This window comes from Caloenas nicobarica, chromosome 13 (assembly GCF_036013445.1).
Source record: "Caloenas nicobarica isolate bCalNic1 chromosome 13, bCalNic1.hap1, whole genome shotgun sequence".
NCBI lineage: Eukaryota > Metazoa > Chordata > Aves > Columbiformes > Columbidae > Caloenas > Caloenas nicobarica.
In genome coordinates, this window is record NC_088257.1 from 16,352,732 (window position 1) to 16,367,542 (window position 14,811).

Here is a 14,811-nt window from a genome sequence, read left to right on the forward strand (position 1 = left end):
AACAAAGCCTGACTGGACCAAATTGTCCCACAAAGTTCAGAGTCTTTAGGAGGCTTTATCAACAAATATACAATATCACAAACGGATTTCAATTCTCAGAAACTGAGGCAAATAGATACCAGCAGGCGAAACTCCAAGCCCCGAAGGCATATTCAATGAACAAGGGCTGACGTTTCTCCCACCCCAACAGAGTAAAAAAATGCAATACTTGTGAATAATGCAGATGTTAACAGCATTTTCTAGATAAGAGGAACATTTTTACATATGAAAGGTTTTATATACTTACATACAATATAAAACTGTTAAAGTATCAGTTTAGTGCTAAAGTAACCTAAGAGTAATCTTTGCTGCATCAAAAATAATTGCAATTTGCAGCAGCAGCAACATAATGTGCATTGAATTAAGTTTTACCTTTATAGGCCAAAGACTGGCTCAGACAGAGAAAGAAGTGGGATGAAACTACTGTCGTTTGTGACTGATGCCCACAATAAACATCAAAACTCACACCTCAACAAAAGAACTTGCACTACTCGCAATCCTGACACCAAGACAGTAGTGGTCCTGTGGCTCAAGCAATACTTGGTTTATCCACCATCATTTATGGTGGCACTAAAACAGACAGATCACAGCTGCGGGCAAAGGCATACAATCTGCACAGCTTATGTCCACAAGGTATTTCCTTTAGTAAATTTTATAATATAAGACTACTCAAAGATTTCTTATTAATTGCAAGCTCTCATAGAGCAAACAATATGGAGCATGAGAAATTTGAACATACAAACTTTTGTTTAGGTGCCACCTTGATCTACAGAGGCAATATACCTGAGTTTGAAGCAATCAATCATGACAAAAGCCCAAACGAGCTATAGCATACCAATACATTTCCCCAACAATGTGAGCTACAGTAAACACCATGGATCCAGCTTCCTCCCACAAACAGCGTGTTGCACTCAAAGATTTGGTCTTGATCATCAGGCCTTTCAGCAATCAAAGCAACCTCAGGACATCGGAAAGAAAACTGTGTTTGATAACACGCATCACAATGAATTTGCTGATGTATTAGTGACAACATTCTAACTCTGTGCAGAAATCGCACGATTAAGATTCAACAGGCTTTTTACAGGTTGACTTCTGTTGACTGTCAACAGGGAGACCAACTATGTACTTCCACTTCACTCATAAATACGTTGGTTTTTTCTTTTCCATTGTAAGTGTAGTTAAAGCACAGGCAGCTAGTTTAATTTAACGTATTCTAAGTAAATTATTTCAGATTACGACCTCCTTGGCATTCACCAAATCGGAATGATATCATCATCTTAGACTGCGTGGCAAAACTTTAAGATAGCAAAGTAGTTTGCTTTTCACAAGCACATGGAAGGTGAGCCCAGATCCTCCAGCCCCATTTTACCTGTTCTGCACCATGCTCATGGCCATCCAGTCCGAAGGGTAAACATTCTTTCCAATGAGATCTTTGAACATTATGAATGTTTCCATCAAGAAGTCCTAGAACAACAAAATAGGTCTGTTACTGTGTAACACAAAGTTTAAGTGTTCCTGCCTGTGATTAAAGAGCTAAGATGGAAGGCTCCAGTTGGCTCCCAGTGAAGTCAATGGAAAAATTCCTGTAAGCCCAAGACTGGAACTGAAGTCCTGTGAAACAGAAGTCTCAGATTCTGGGTGAAAGCTGAGAGTCATTACATTGGGCTCTTAAGAAAAGATAAGCCATAAATTAATGGAAAATTAATGGGAGTAACACTGTTAAATTTGTTATTAATTTGCAAAACAGTCTCACTATGCATAAAGAACTAATGGATTTGAAAAAAAAAAAAAGGGATTTTTTTATTTAGTCCAGTTAGTCCAAATTTAGTATTCTAAATTAAAATTTGAAGGCACTGAAAATTTCCAACCAAAGCAAACACTATTTATTTTCCTAGAAGCATTTAGAGATCATTGTACAATGAATTTACATAAAATGAACATAATTATTTCAGGCCTATTTCATGAATAGCGCCACAGATGTGGTTTTCCCCTTGAACTTCTGAGCAAGTCAACTAAAAATCTGTGAGACCAGCAACCTGAAGTGTCGTCATGTATCACCAAAACCTCCCAAGCAGCTCTCTGTGAAGTCTGTACCCTTTCTTGTCATATTACTTATACAGAACCGAGTGAACAATAGCTCTCAACAGCGTTATCAGAGAACAAATCTTTGTCATCTTCCCTGCATATGGTGTGGGAAAGGACAAGACAACAAACCAATGCCTTTAAACCCGGCAAAATCCATTGAACATATTGACCTCCCCTCAGCTTCCTGCTACCCCGAGAACTATTTAAGCAGTTCATGGATTACTAAAACTTCTAGGACCAAGTACCCAAACTGCTTGGAAGCTGAAATTATGTTAACATACTGTTATGTTTTCAAGTAAGCTAAAGCACATGAAGAATTGCAAAAGGTACCCAAGACTTGATCTTTTAGCATTTCAGTTATGGCACCACCCTGACTTTAAGAAAAAAAGGAAACTGGACAAATCTTGCCAACTGAAAATATTACCTCCATGGACAAACTGTTGATAGTGTAATCAAAACCTTTGCCAATACCCAGACTTATTTCAGAGTTATGTGAGGAGTATAAAAGAACAGACATAGGACTACCAAAACCTTTATAACATAGTAACCAGTGGTACAAACTAAAAATACACCCCAAATATCATTAAATTGCCAGAAACAACTTGAATAAAAAGATATGTTGCAACGATAAGGCATATACTCCATTTACCATACAACATTATCTGGACCAGGAGTAGACTCAATAGTGAAAATGAAAAGTAGAAACTGACCCCCACAATCAAAGCGGGGAGGGAGGGTTCACCTAGGTGAGGGTTGATTTTCTTGTTTCGTTCCCCTCAGAAAACTCTAACACCAAGATCACGTTACTTATTCTTGATTATTAGATTACCACCTTGGTGCAAGGGTCAACAACAGTGACATTTACCTCTTTCCAGATTTCTGATTACAGTATTAGCTAAGGTCGCCATTAGAAGAGGGAGGGAACACAATGACAGAGAGAGAAAACATACAGAAACAGACTTTGTTCTAGGAAGAATCAGACGAGACGCTCCAGAACGATCCTACTGATTTTTCACAGGAAATATTTACATTTATTTACAAGTATATTGTACTCACCACTAGTTCTGAACTTGTCTGGAAAGTTTCAATGTAAACTGAATAATGCTGGTTGGTCATTTGGTTTAAGATCGCTGTCATGCATGCCACAAAGTGACTCTGAAAGAAAACCAGACAGAAATCAACACATGCAGAGCACATGAGATATTTGATTGTATTCTTTCAAAAGCTGAACTACTCTAAATGCCTAATAAATCCTTTTACATATGTAAAACTAAAATCACACTCTAGCTTTTTCAAGCCCAGATGAAAGAAACATACTAAGAACTCAAAAAGGATCATTCAAAAGCTACCCTGACAAAGGGTCGGCTCCGGTGAGAAAGCCGCATCATTTATGAAACTCCACATGGAATCACACGTTGTGACAAGAAAACTTTCTATAGAAAGGAAAACTCAATGTTACTTTAAGACTTCAAAAAGGCACGTGATGTTGCCTGGGATTCCTCCATTAGAAATTCATAGGGAAAAAATATATTAGCACTAAAATTTTCTAATCACTCCAGAAACATAGGTTATTCACAGGAATAAATATTGGGGGGGGGAAAAAAAGGCTATTTTTTACACTCTTCAGGCATTTAAGTAGTTATTAAAGAACTCCATAAAACTTGTATAGAATACTGTTACTTTCATCTCTCAAAACTTCTTGCAAACTTCTTCAAAGGGAACTATCTTTTATTTCTCAATTCCTAAAGCAGAATTGCTGAAAAATAGAAACCAATTTATAATCGTAGGTTTCCACTGTAATTTGCTGAAACTCACAAAGATATTTATCTCTCAAGCAATAAGAGTGAGCTTAACGATGTGCAGCTTTTAAGACAGTGAAGAATCCTCCTTATGGATGCCTTTTAATTTGCTGAACTTTTAATTGTTTTAAAACTGTACAACTGTACCTGCTTTAAGTGCTCTGATTTTATTCAAGTAAGAGACTATGAAGTAGATGAGCCTGCAAAATAATTTTCTAGATTTACTCGGATCTTTGCATCATACTGGTTTAGAATTGACACAAGGGGCTCCCCAGCCCCTCTGACCAGAATTTCGTTTCCAGCCGGTACTGATCAGATTCTCTGTTTTAGCGCCGCTTCACTTGCTCCTTCTGCTCCACCAGAAAGGCATCAGCGGCACTCGGTCCCAAAGTATCAGCTGCGGTCCGTGGTACCCAACCATCTTGTCTGTCCCTCCGAGAAGGGAAGCCTGCTTTAACTGCAGCTTCTGGCCACTAGAGGTCTTTTACTTTCATGTGTCAGCTGCTGTTCGGTTTGTACTGCCTTCTTTTTTTATTTATTTATTCCTACGTGAGCAGACCCAGCACACTTCTTGCATACAAACAGTGAAAATTACAATATAAAGGACCTACTATACCTTCTTCTGGAGTAACGTTAGTGCTAGTGAGAGGCTTGCCTACTTTTTAAGACTAAGAAGACACATTTTCTGCAGGTAAACCAAAAGCTTTCAGGTAAGGAATCGTGTGTTGTCGGGTACTGATGCTCTTCTAAAAAGAAATGCTGGTCTTCCTGCTGTAGTAGTTCACTTTTACAGTTATGGATCAGACAAATCTTTTCTGTGATGTTAAATGTATAGCTGAAAGTAATAATGAATTGCTAAGGATTCAGTAATGAAATTGTGAGGGGTTTTTTCTTCTGATGCCTTGTTTTTGAAAAAAAATACTGACACAAGTTAGAGAATTGTACGTGAAGAACAGCTTGTATTTTTAGTAGTTAAACATTTGCCACAGAATGCCTTTCTATGCTCATGTTAAATAATCACTTCTTGAAATAAGCAGCATTTCTTCACAAGCATTGAGTAGATGTATTGTGTTGCTTAAAGGCATAAAGACTTTAAAGAGGTTATTTCTTTTGTTGAAACCAACTTCTAAAACGTGGCTAGCTACATCTGTGATTATGGTACAGCATGAATGCCTATTCTTAGTAACTGTGTGTGGTGATTTTTAAATTAACAAATGATATGCCGTGATTACTGAAAAGAGCCATAAGCAAAGATCACATACTGCTGGCCAGTAACTCACACCAAACCTGTCAAATTTACATCAGTGGGACTTACTGACACCTAAAAAAGAAGGTGATAGTAAAGCTGGTTTGCTACAAAAACTTCCTCCATCATTTCCAGGTAACTGTCAAACATGAAGACGCACACTATTTGATCTTTCATAATCCGGCAATCTCAACTATTAGAAATTAACTGCTAGCTTCTTTATAGGTTAAAAGCTTGCCCCTCCCTCCTAATCCCCAAACGCCAGCAATACAGATTCGCTTCTCAGATGCAGCCTCGGCTCTTTAAAGTACTCACACGCTCTCAGCATCACCATTCTCACTGGTAGAACTTGGAGTGGAATACAGGACTATAAAGAGCTGTGATCAAATCTGAACCTAGCTCTACGTATCCACTTAAATTCCCCTATGCTGTTTAAGTACCTCTTACTAGAATGTGCAAAGAGCACGAACTGCTTGAAAATGCAGCAAGTTCTGCACAACAACTATGTATTACACTTTGAATGCAGACTGCATCCTCACCAGAAGGACAGAAGAAATTCAGAATCAAGCACCACCCGCAAGCACAGTAGTATAATGCTTATGATTAAAAAAAAATATTCCATTAAGTCAAACATTGTCTGTAGGAATTGAATAGTATACAAAAGGTTATGGCAGAGATGGTGAAGTTCTTCAGTCTTGTCAGGAACTACCCTGTGAACTGCCACAGAAAAGGTTGACAAGAACTAGGTCAAATGTGTAAAAAATAAATGCATCAAAGTAAACACTTGACTAACGAGAGAATACTAACAGGAAAATTAACAGAAAGAACTCTGAATACACTGCACTACTATGAAGACAGCTAATAAGATGTATGTTTTCCAACTGAAAAACTTTAATCTTCATTTAAACATGAAAAAACCTGGAACAGAAACAGCACTGAATTCTCATTTTCGAGTTAAGCATTTGGCTGACAGTCTTTCAAAAATAGGTAAAGAAATAAGGAAATTGATAGTATGAACACTGCGCTTCCATCAGGGTTGGGAACATGAGTAAATAGGTAGTCAAATGAAAATGAGACAGGGGAAAAAATGTCTCAGGAAACATTCAAATTCCCTGTTCACTTAAAAAAACCATAATATCAAATTTAAATGAACTATAATGCTGGCTGGCTGTAGTATAAATACTGCTAAACAGTGGCTAAGGTAAAAGAAATGCTGGTTTGGTTCAGTACGTACGAAGTACATCAGAAAGGATCATAGACATATACCGTAAACAAACAGGGCTTTCTAAGGTCAAGGGGAAAGGATGCGGAATCTGTCCCACTGCTGTGAAAGTGCATATTAGCGGTGGATGCAACATGTACAGGAAAAGAAAGATCTGAAAAACGTGAGGGTCATGTGAGTAAGATGACAAACTTCAACACCTAGCAACTAAATCCCAGCATACTTTACAACAGCCGATGGTGACAGGTTGCCGTAGTAACTTCAGATAATACTAGCGCCACAAGAATAAATAAAGCACTGGAAAAACAAACAGCAACAGAAAAAACGTAGAATGAAGGTACACTTCGATTCTCATCTAGTACAAGTATTTCAGTGGCTGGAGGGTAGGTAATCATGCAGCTGTACTTCTGGAAGGACTAAAGAGCGTATTTTTTTTCATGTAGGCACTTCAGTAACATTTATCCTCATTAAGAGAGCACTTCGCCAACATAGAGCCTGAGTTAAACATGTAACCACATGCGCATCATTAAAAGCAGACAAAACAGAAACATGAATAATTCCTAACAATTCAAATATTTCTGAAGGCCAAAGATGATGTAGTTATTTTTGTATTCCCTTTTTAGCAGAATACTGGGTATTCTAAATGCTCATTTTACTCGCAATTACCATCAGCCTCAGAATCTGTAACCCTATGGTGGCGTACATTAGATTAATGCACAGTTTTCTGTATTGAGCAAAGAATCTTCAGAAGATCACACATTTTTGTGGTGTATGAAGCGACCATACGACATAGATTAGATTTAATTCTCAACTTCTTTTCAGGTTAAAATAGATATTTCAAAACACATTGTATCTTTGTGACAGCAATTCTAAAAATGGTCCATATAAAAAGGGTGACCAAGAGTTTCTACTGGCTAAACAGTTCTCTTTTTTTTTGTTTTGCTTTGTTCGGAAAGAACTGCAAATCTTTCTGAAGGAAGAGTGATAAATACACTATCTTTAACCAATCAACTGTTGTTAATTTTAAATTTTTAAATTTTTTTTAATTTTAAATTTTTAAATTTTAAATTTTAAAATTAATTTTAAATGTTGTTTAACATTAATCTAATGTTAAAAATCATCAATATTTATGTTAATAGCACAAGCACATAATTGAGAAGCCCTCCTAATATACTGTTTTCACAGAATTGAGTTTTCACACCTGTTGAGCATTGTGAGGCAAAGAGTAACATAACTACCAGACAAGTCTGGAAGATGCTCAGTGATGCCATGAAGAAGCACAGTGGTTGGAAATCACGCTTCCTCAGGAAACCACACTAAACCTGTGCCATGTGTAGGGGGTAGCACAAACATCTTTATCATATTATGCAAACACTAAACAACGACACTCTGAAATGAAAAGATAAGCAGAATTTGAAGTGACCTGCTGATGTAGTTCTGTTTCTTCTCTAGAAACAGATGTCACTGCCAATGCATGAGCTGTCCTAAACTGTACTGTTTCTAGCTGTAAAAGCACAAAAAATATAAACATTAGACCAGGCTGCTATGCACCGACTTGGAGTATTCATCAGATCTGTAGAGTACATCTGAAATGGGAAACAGCTCCTAATGCACGCGGACTTGTAGCTTGCCAATGAGCTCAGCTTACTGATAATTAATTTACGATAACAGATTCATCTACTCTTAGTAGGTCTGAGGTTTTAATTTTCCATTTATATATTCACACAGTTCATTGGGTCTGTCGCCTTGACTTTACTGACTGAACAGAAGCTCAGGCACCATGTTCCTGCATCTCACTGACACTGAAAACATGCTGGGCTGTTTTACCTTGTTCCACTGTTTTCTTTACACTTGTATGATTTAGCCAAAAGAATATACAACTATAAAACCAGCAGACTACCAGATGGAAAAATATAGGACAATTTCATAACACAATGAAAAAGTAATAGCAGCTGCTCTGTCAGATTTAAAGATATGTTACAAGTTAGACAATGAAGGCCATTTCAAAATAATTTCCTTTAAGACTTTTCCAGACATAGGTAAAGGCAGTAGACAATGGTTTATGGCATGACAAATCAGTATGATTTTTAAGAAGATATCCTTTGCCATCTATTTTTGATTATTTTAAACTTTGTGTTGATTTCCCAGCAATATTCCAAAAATATTTTCCATTCTTTGCAACGTTTTTGTTGTTTGGTTGGTTTTGTGTTGTAAATCCACTCCACAACTTCTACTACAGTCTCTGGCTAGGATGAACACTCTACTGTAATTGCTCCAACTTAAGTCTGTGCTCAAACACAGTTGCGTAATTTTCTGCTTTGCCCAGAATATTAACATGGTGTTCATCTTTAAGGCCTATGTACAAATAAATTATGGATAACACTATTCAGGATGAAGCGAGAAGGGGATCATTTGGAATGAGCAATCACTGCTTGAAACCTGAACTATCTCATCCAGAGCACAGCTCCCCAAAAAACCAGCTGTTTCGCCTCCTCACTTAACCAGTGCTGCCCACACTCCCAGTCCCAGCTGTGCTGTCTCAGACGAAATCTTCCATCCTTGCCTGCACGGCTCCATGCACCTTTATGCTGCATCTCTTCCCTCCTCCTCTGCGATCCACTAATTACTTCACCACAATTACTTGAGCTACTTTCCAGACTGGTCTCACGGGCCAGAAGAAGCTTCCTGCCCTGGTATGTAAGATACCCACTGAGAATCCCAAGTACCCCAGTGCTGTCAGGCTGGTTATTTCACTAATTTCTCATTCGAAGTGCTATTCCATTTCCCTGGTGCCACTAAACCAGCTGGTCCGTCATGTTTGCAAAGTGTGGCTTGTCCTGCCCAGCATCCCAGTGTGCTCATCCCCACGTTAGAGATGATGCAGTCAGGATTCCACAGAAACACTGACAGCACGCACACAAAATACAGGCAAAGATTCAGACTAAAAGTATTAACCCTGCTTTATTTATTGCAGTAATGGTTACCCAGTCGCTTGCATTTAAAGGCACTGGAAGCCAAACTGGGAACTTGAAGGAAGTGATACAGTGGCTGGGCTGAGCTGGAGCTAAGCCCCTGTCCAGAGGTGTAACACTTAACAGCAGAAAAACCACCCAGGGGATTGCCAGCTGTATGGGACTACAAAGCAAAATGCACTGGCTGCAAGAGAGATCAACAACTGGGGCAGAGAGAAAAGGGTAAAACTGAGCAATTTAACTTCATTAAGGTGCAGTAACATCTTTTACTTCTAAGCCATATATTCTGAATTTGCACATATTGTGGGGGTGAATGCCTTGGATGCTGATTCACTTCCTTAAAACTAAACAGAGCCACCTCCTGTATTCTCAGAACTAAGTTGCCCTTTAATTGATTTTGTTCTTTTTCAGCCGCACTCACTGAAGACAGAAAAATTAAATTAAACTTCAGCTACATGATCAGAGATGAGACTAATACGATATATTTGTGAATGGTTAGAACAAAGCTTTATGATAATAATTCTGCTTACAACTGCTGAAAATCATATAGCTCCAGAAACTTTCCTCTTGCTCATAAATCGATCTTACAAAGAAAATAAGGCCCAATAAAAATAATTTTCCAACAACTCATATCCATTACACTGACAAGTCTATCAACTGCATACGTTTAGGATTAATTAATATCAAACTCTAAGGAATCCGCTAATATATTTTATTGTAAATTATGTAAGACTTTATTAATTCTTTTTAAGCAATAGGACAGCTGCACTTAAGCTTCCAAAACCACAATTTTTTTGTCACTAGGCCATCAAAATCTCACCAAATTCTTCAACTCTGTTTAGTACCAGACATTCTTGTTGGTGAATAAATATTCGTTTTGTCAAAGCATGTGCAATCCCATATTGAAACATTTGTAATCGCCAATCTGCAGCCATCTCTTAGGCTGAGACTGAAATCCCCAATGCCTTATCTGGTTGATATCCTTTCTGCTAGGTCAGAGTTTGTCCTTTTACTTAGGCATAGATAAGTAAGCCATAAGATCCGAGTTGCTGAGAAATTAAAATTCAATTTACTTAAAATCACTGTTCTTTTTCTAGCAGCTGTAGCAACCAGATTAACTTTTACGTGAGGAGCCTGGTACTTGTTCCTGATATTTTAGATGTGCACTAATGCTGAGGTGCTTTTAATTTGGCAGTTCCAATTGTCATTTGCCCCCTTCCGCATTAAGAGCATTGCATTGGTACTCTGGCAAGTTGTTTAATTCTGTGAAAAGAACAATGAAATCAGACTGAAAATAATAAGAGTTAATAAACCACTGTTGCCTTTATAGCTTCTTTTAAAGAATAATAATTTGTCTTCACCTCTGTATTTCAAAATTGTTTTGACTGTTGTTCTTGTGGGTTGAAAGCAACCTAACTGTGAGTCTATCCTGGTCTGTGGAGGTGCTCGAAGGGGAACCAAAGGAAATACTCAGCACACACTGCAAATACACATTGACTAAAGCCAGGAGAAATTTTTATATTTTCCTTCAAAGCAATCTTTTACAGCCAGACTGCCTTAAAAAAAGAAGTTAACTTGTTATATTGTTCTTCAGGAAATTACACAAATGCTTATAAAGAGGTTTTCCCGGGACCTAGACAATGAACATGTGAAGGGGCACCAAAAAAAAAAAAAAATCCAAATCCATCCTGAATCTTCCACAAGAGCCCTCAAGATTCTGGTAACAAAAGAGTTGAAACAAATGGAAATGCAGAGGTAATTGGCCTGAAGATGCCCTGGTATCTCCATCGTTTACCAACATGACCATGGTAAAGGGCTTCTCACTAGAATAATTTTGCTCTCTGCTTTTTCACAGCTACAGTAGGGGAAAACAGGAGAATTGAAATAGATTAATGCATGTGTATACAAAGGAGCACAAATATAGATATGAATTCACCCCCGCAAAAAAGAATTCATCCTACATCAACAAACACTGACATAAAATGCATCCAAGTCTGCATAAATGGGGAATTTTCTATCATGGAAGGAAGATGTACGGACATAAATCTTGGCTCGTGTAACACCGCATGCATACAATTTCATACGATTTTCTAACTATATAACTCCTACACAGGATAAAATACTATATGGCTTTTAAAGCCAGCTAGACTATGGAAATATATCAACTTCTTCATATTTTTCTGTCAAGTTGCTACTCCCTGTCATCGATGAAAACAGGGACAAAGTGCACAGAAATTATATTTTCATTTTAAAGTAAAGCCAAAGGAGTAACTACCAACTGTCGTAACAGTTTTATTTTGCATATGAAATACGAAAAAAATATTTAAATTACATCCAAGATGGCTTTATATTAGGTTTGGGGTTTTTTTTGTGATAGTGGGCTTTACTTTTAAACATAAAAATCTTGGAGTGTGGTTAGCAGAGTAACTGGCTAAAAAAAAGAAAGTTCATAGCAAAAAAAAAAATCTTTCTAAGACAGAAAGCTTTTCATATTGAATCTTGGGTAAGCTGTTTAATAGAAACCATAGGGAATACTCAGTGAAAGGAGAAAACCCCATGGGAATACATGTATAAACATGGAGGGATAAAACTTCAAAAATGACAGAACGAAGTTCTAGCGGGTATTCTGCAAACTCCTGCCAAATCAGCATCCTTCTTAGCTGTGGCTCTTTATAAGGACTGCTGCTTCTCAGATGCCCAGTTGGTTTAGTTGCAGTTATAGGATCACAGAAACAAAGAGCTGTGAAATTGTGATAATACAGGACAAAAACTCATCAAAACAGCATTGTCTGCACATGCTCTTCGGGAGGGACTGTGTCATACCAACAAACCATACCTGGGCTCTGGCAGAATAAGGAATACATACTCCTTTCATAACTCTGCACCAGCCCAATGAGAGCTGAATTTTTTAATGTACTTATTACAAAACTAGAAAGAAGACAGAAGCAGAAATTTCTTGGAATAACTAAATCAGAGAATATGCTCATGTTCCATCAGTAGCGTGACTGTCCCTTAGTTTCTCAATGACTGCAATTTAGGAGCCTCCAAATCCTAAAACTGCATTAGGACAAGACTGAACTCCTGTTCCACGTGGGCCACTCACAGTTCATTTTTTCCATCCCTGTTCTCCCCTCATTCCCACTAAACAGAGCAGAAGAAAGTGTCACACAGCGTATGACAACACGCTGGCCTTACTTGCCACATTTGTGCTGGTTTTTTGAAACACACATAAGCACGCTCAAAGGCGATGCCTCTGCTACCTTGGCATTAAATCCTTCTGACATTCATTCTGAAATTCATCTCACACACACGCACAAAAAAAATCCCAGACATAAATCCTCCTCAGAATAAATGGTCAATACAGATATAACAGCACTGTGTTACAACACTTCTTCCCAAACACAAACTGACTTTGAAACTTTTTCCAGCATTTTAAAAAACATGAAGATCAACATTTTTTGTGGTGCCATGTCATCTGTCCACACGAACCGCTTCAGAGGACGACAACTACACGCCATGAGAGAGACGCTTCTTTCTTTGTGTTGCTTTGCTACCAAAACATTCAGGGCTATATGCAGTGACTTTTTATTTTTCCTCGGCCCTAAACCGGGATTTCATTTAAATAGATTGTCTTGCTAACTAACAAACCAGGGTGCTGACATCTCCTGAATCTAGCAAACAGAGAAACAGTGGGTGTCGATAAATGTTGGAGAATGGCATTCCCAGCAGAAAACAAACAAAATCAGAATCGCACCCATTTACAAGCAGATTTGATCAACGGGAATGCCAGACAAATGGTGTATATTAAAAATAAAATCTAGTAGGCCTCTGATATTTAGTGCATGTATCTCCTAAACAGTCCTATAAGGCTCTTATTTTTAGGATCAGCCACTGCGATACAAAATGCGTGGGAGCATCAGTATATATCTAACAGCAGACATAGAAAACAAGATTATGATTAGAACTACTGCAACCTACCCATCTACTAATTATATTTCTGTATTAATGCTATTACATTTAATATCCATTTTAGAACTAGACTACTGAAACTGTTCATAAAAACTTATTAGGTCATGGTATGTAGAATCATCCTTCTTGTACCACTCCACTGAAATGATACAAAAGGATCTGTTTATGAAGCAAGTAATTTTTTGTCATTTTAATTTAGTAATGAATGTACTATACAATCACCTCTATAGAACTGAAGGACAGAACAAGCACTTGGTAGATGCTATACCAACACGTATCTGAAAGAAATTAACATATTTTAAGATAACTAACCTCCTGACGACATCATAATTGTATGTTCTATAAACTTATTCTTTTCTCATTGGAGTTAGCATAAACCCATTGTGCTGAACACTACATTACAGCTTCTCAAGCCTGAATCTTGTGATCTATTGTGCGGTTCCTATTGAAACAAAGCCCTCTCAGAATCCTGGTTGCAACTGTTCAATATTAAGAAAATAATATGGAAAACTAGGGCTGATTCTCATGCTTTTATTTAACTTCAAAGGGGACTGCAATCAAATCTCCTGTTTAGATCATTATCAGTTTCCAAGGCATGTTTTATTTAGAAGAAAAAAAGTAACTCGTTCTGCTCAGTTTTTATTGTAAAGGCTAGTGCTAATATTTTATAGTTTTAAACAGAACTTACTAGACTGCAGAGCTTAACGTCGGCAATTCAGTAGCATAGAGTATTTTTTCTTAATTAAAAAAAAAAAAAAAGACAGCACAAGATGCTGCACAGCCTTCCCCACAGAATTTCTCATATTTAGAAAACATAAGTAACTTGTTTAATCTCCCCTTGGTAGAATGTCCTGACCTCTGAGATTGCTAAATACAATAAAGATGGGGCCAGACTTCTTAGCAGGGCCTGTTGCGGTAGGACAAGGGGTGATGGTTTTAAACTAGAGGGGAGATTGTTGCCCCTGAGGGTGGTGAGAGCCTGGCCCAGGTTGGCCGGAGAGGTGGTGGATGAACCATCCCTGGAGACATCCCAGGCCAGGCTGGACGGGGCTCTGAGCAACCGGAGCTGGTGCAGATGTCCCTGCTCATGGCAGGGGGGGCACTGGGGGAGCTGGGGAGGGCCCTGCAACCCAAACCATTCTATGAATAAACATTTAAGTATTTAAATAATTTTAGCAACTAGTTAAAAAACATTTGTTAAAAATGCAAAGACAGAAAGGAGTTAGACCCAAACGAGGCGAAAGAATATCGTATATATGGCATCAATATGATGCCAAATGAATAAGGCAATAGAGAAGCAGCAAATTGGAAATAGATGAACAGTACTGGAGATCCCTTACCCCTTCCAGATTTTCATAAAAAAAATCTAAATGACAGTGCTGCAATTAGAGAGTTCCAGGACATTAGGTCAGACTTAGCAGGTTGTGCAGCTCAAGTCACAGATGCTCTGGAAGAGCAGAGTAATCAAGCATGAAAACA

The 14,811-nt window shown here is 37.9% G+C and overlaps 1 protein-coding gene across 1 annotated transcript in view; it reads right to left on the minus strand.

Moving 5' to 3' along the window:
• The window catches only part of DOCK2 (dedicator of cytokinesis 2), a 180,263-nt gene that overhangs the window by 62,644 nt on the left and 102,808 nt on the right, over positions 1-14,811 (minus strand). Inside the window, exons 28-29 of the mRNA XM_065644433.1 lie at positions 3,181-3,279; positions 1,409-1,503 (exon numbers count right to left, since the gene is read on the minus strand). Coding sequence (XP_065500505.1) covers positions 1,409-1,503; positions 3,181-3,279 — 194 coding nt within the window. The remainder of the gene's footprint in view (positions 1-1,408; positions 1,504-3,180; positions 3,280-14,811) is intronic.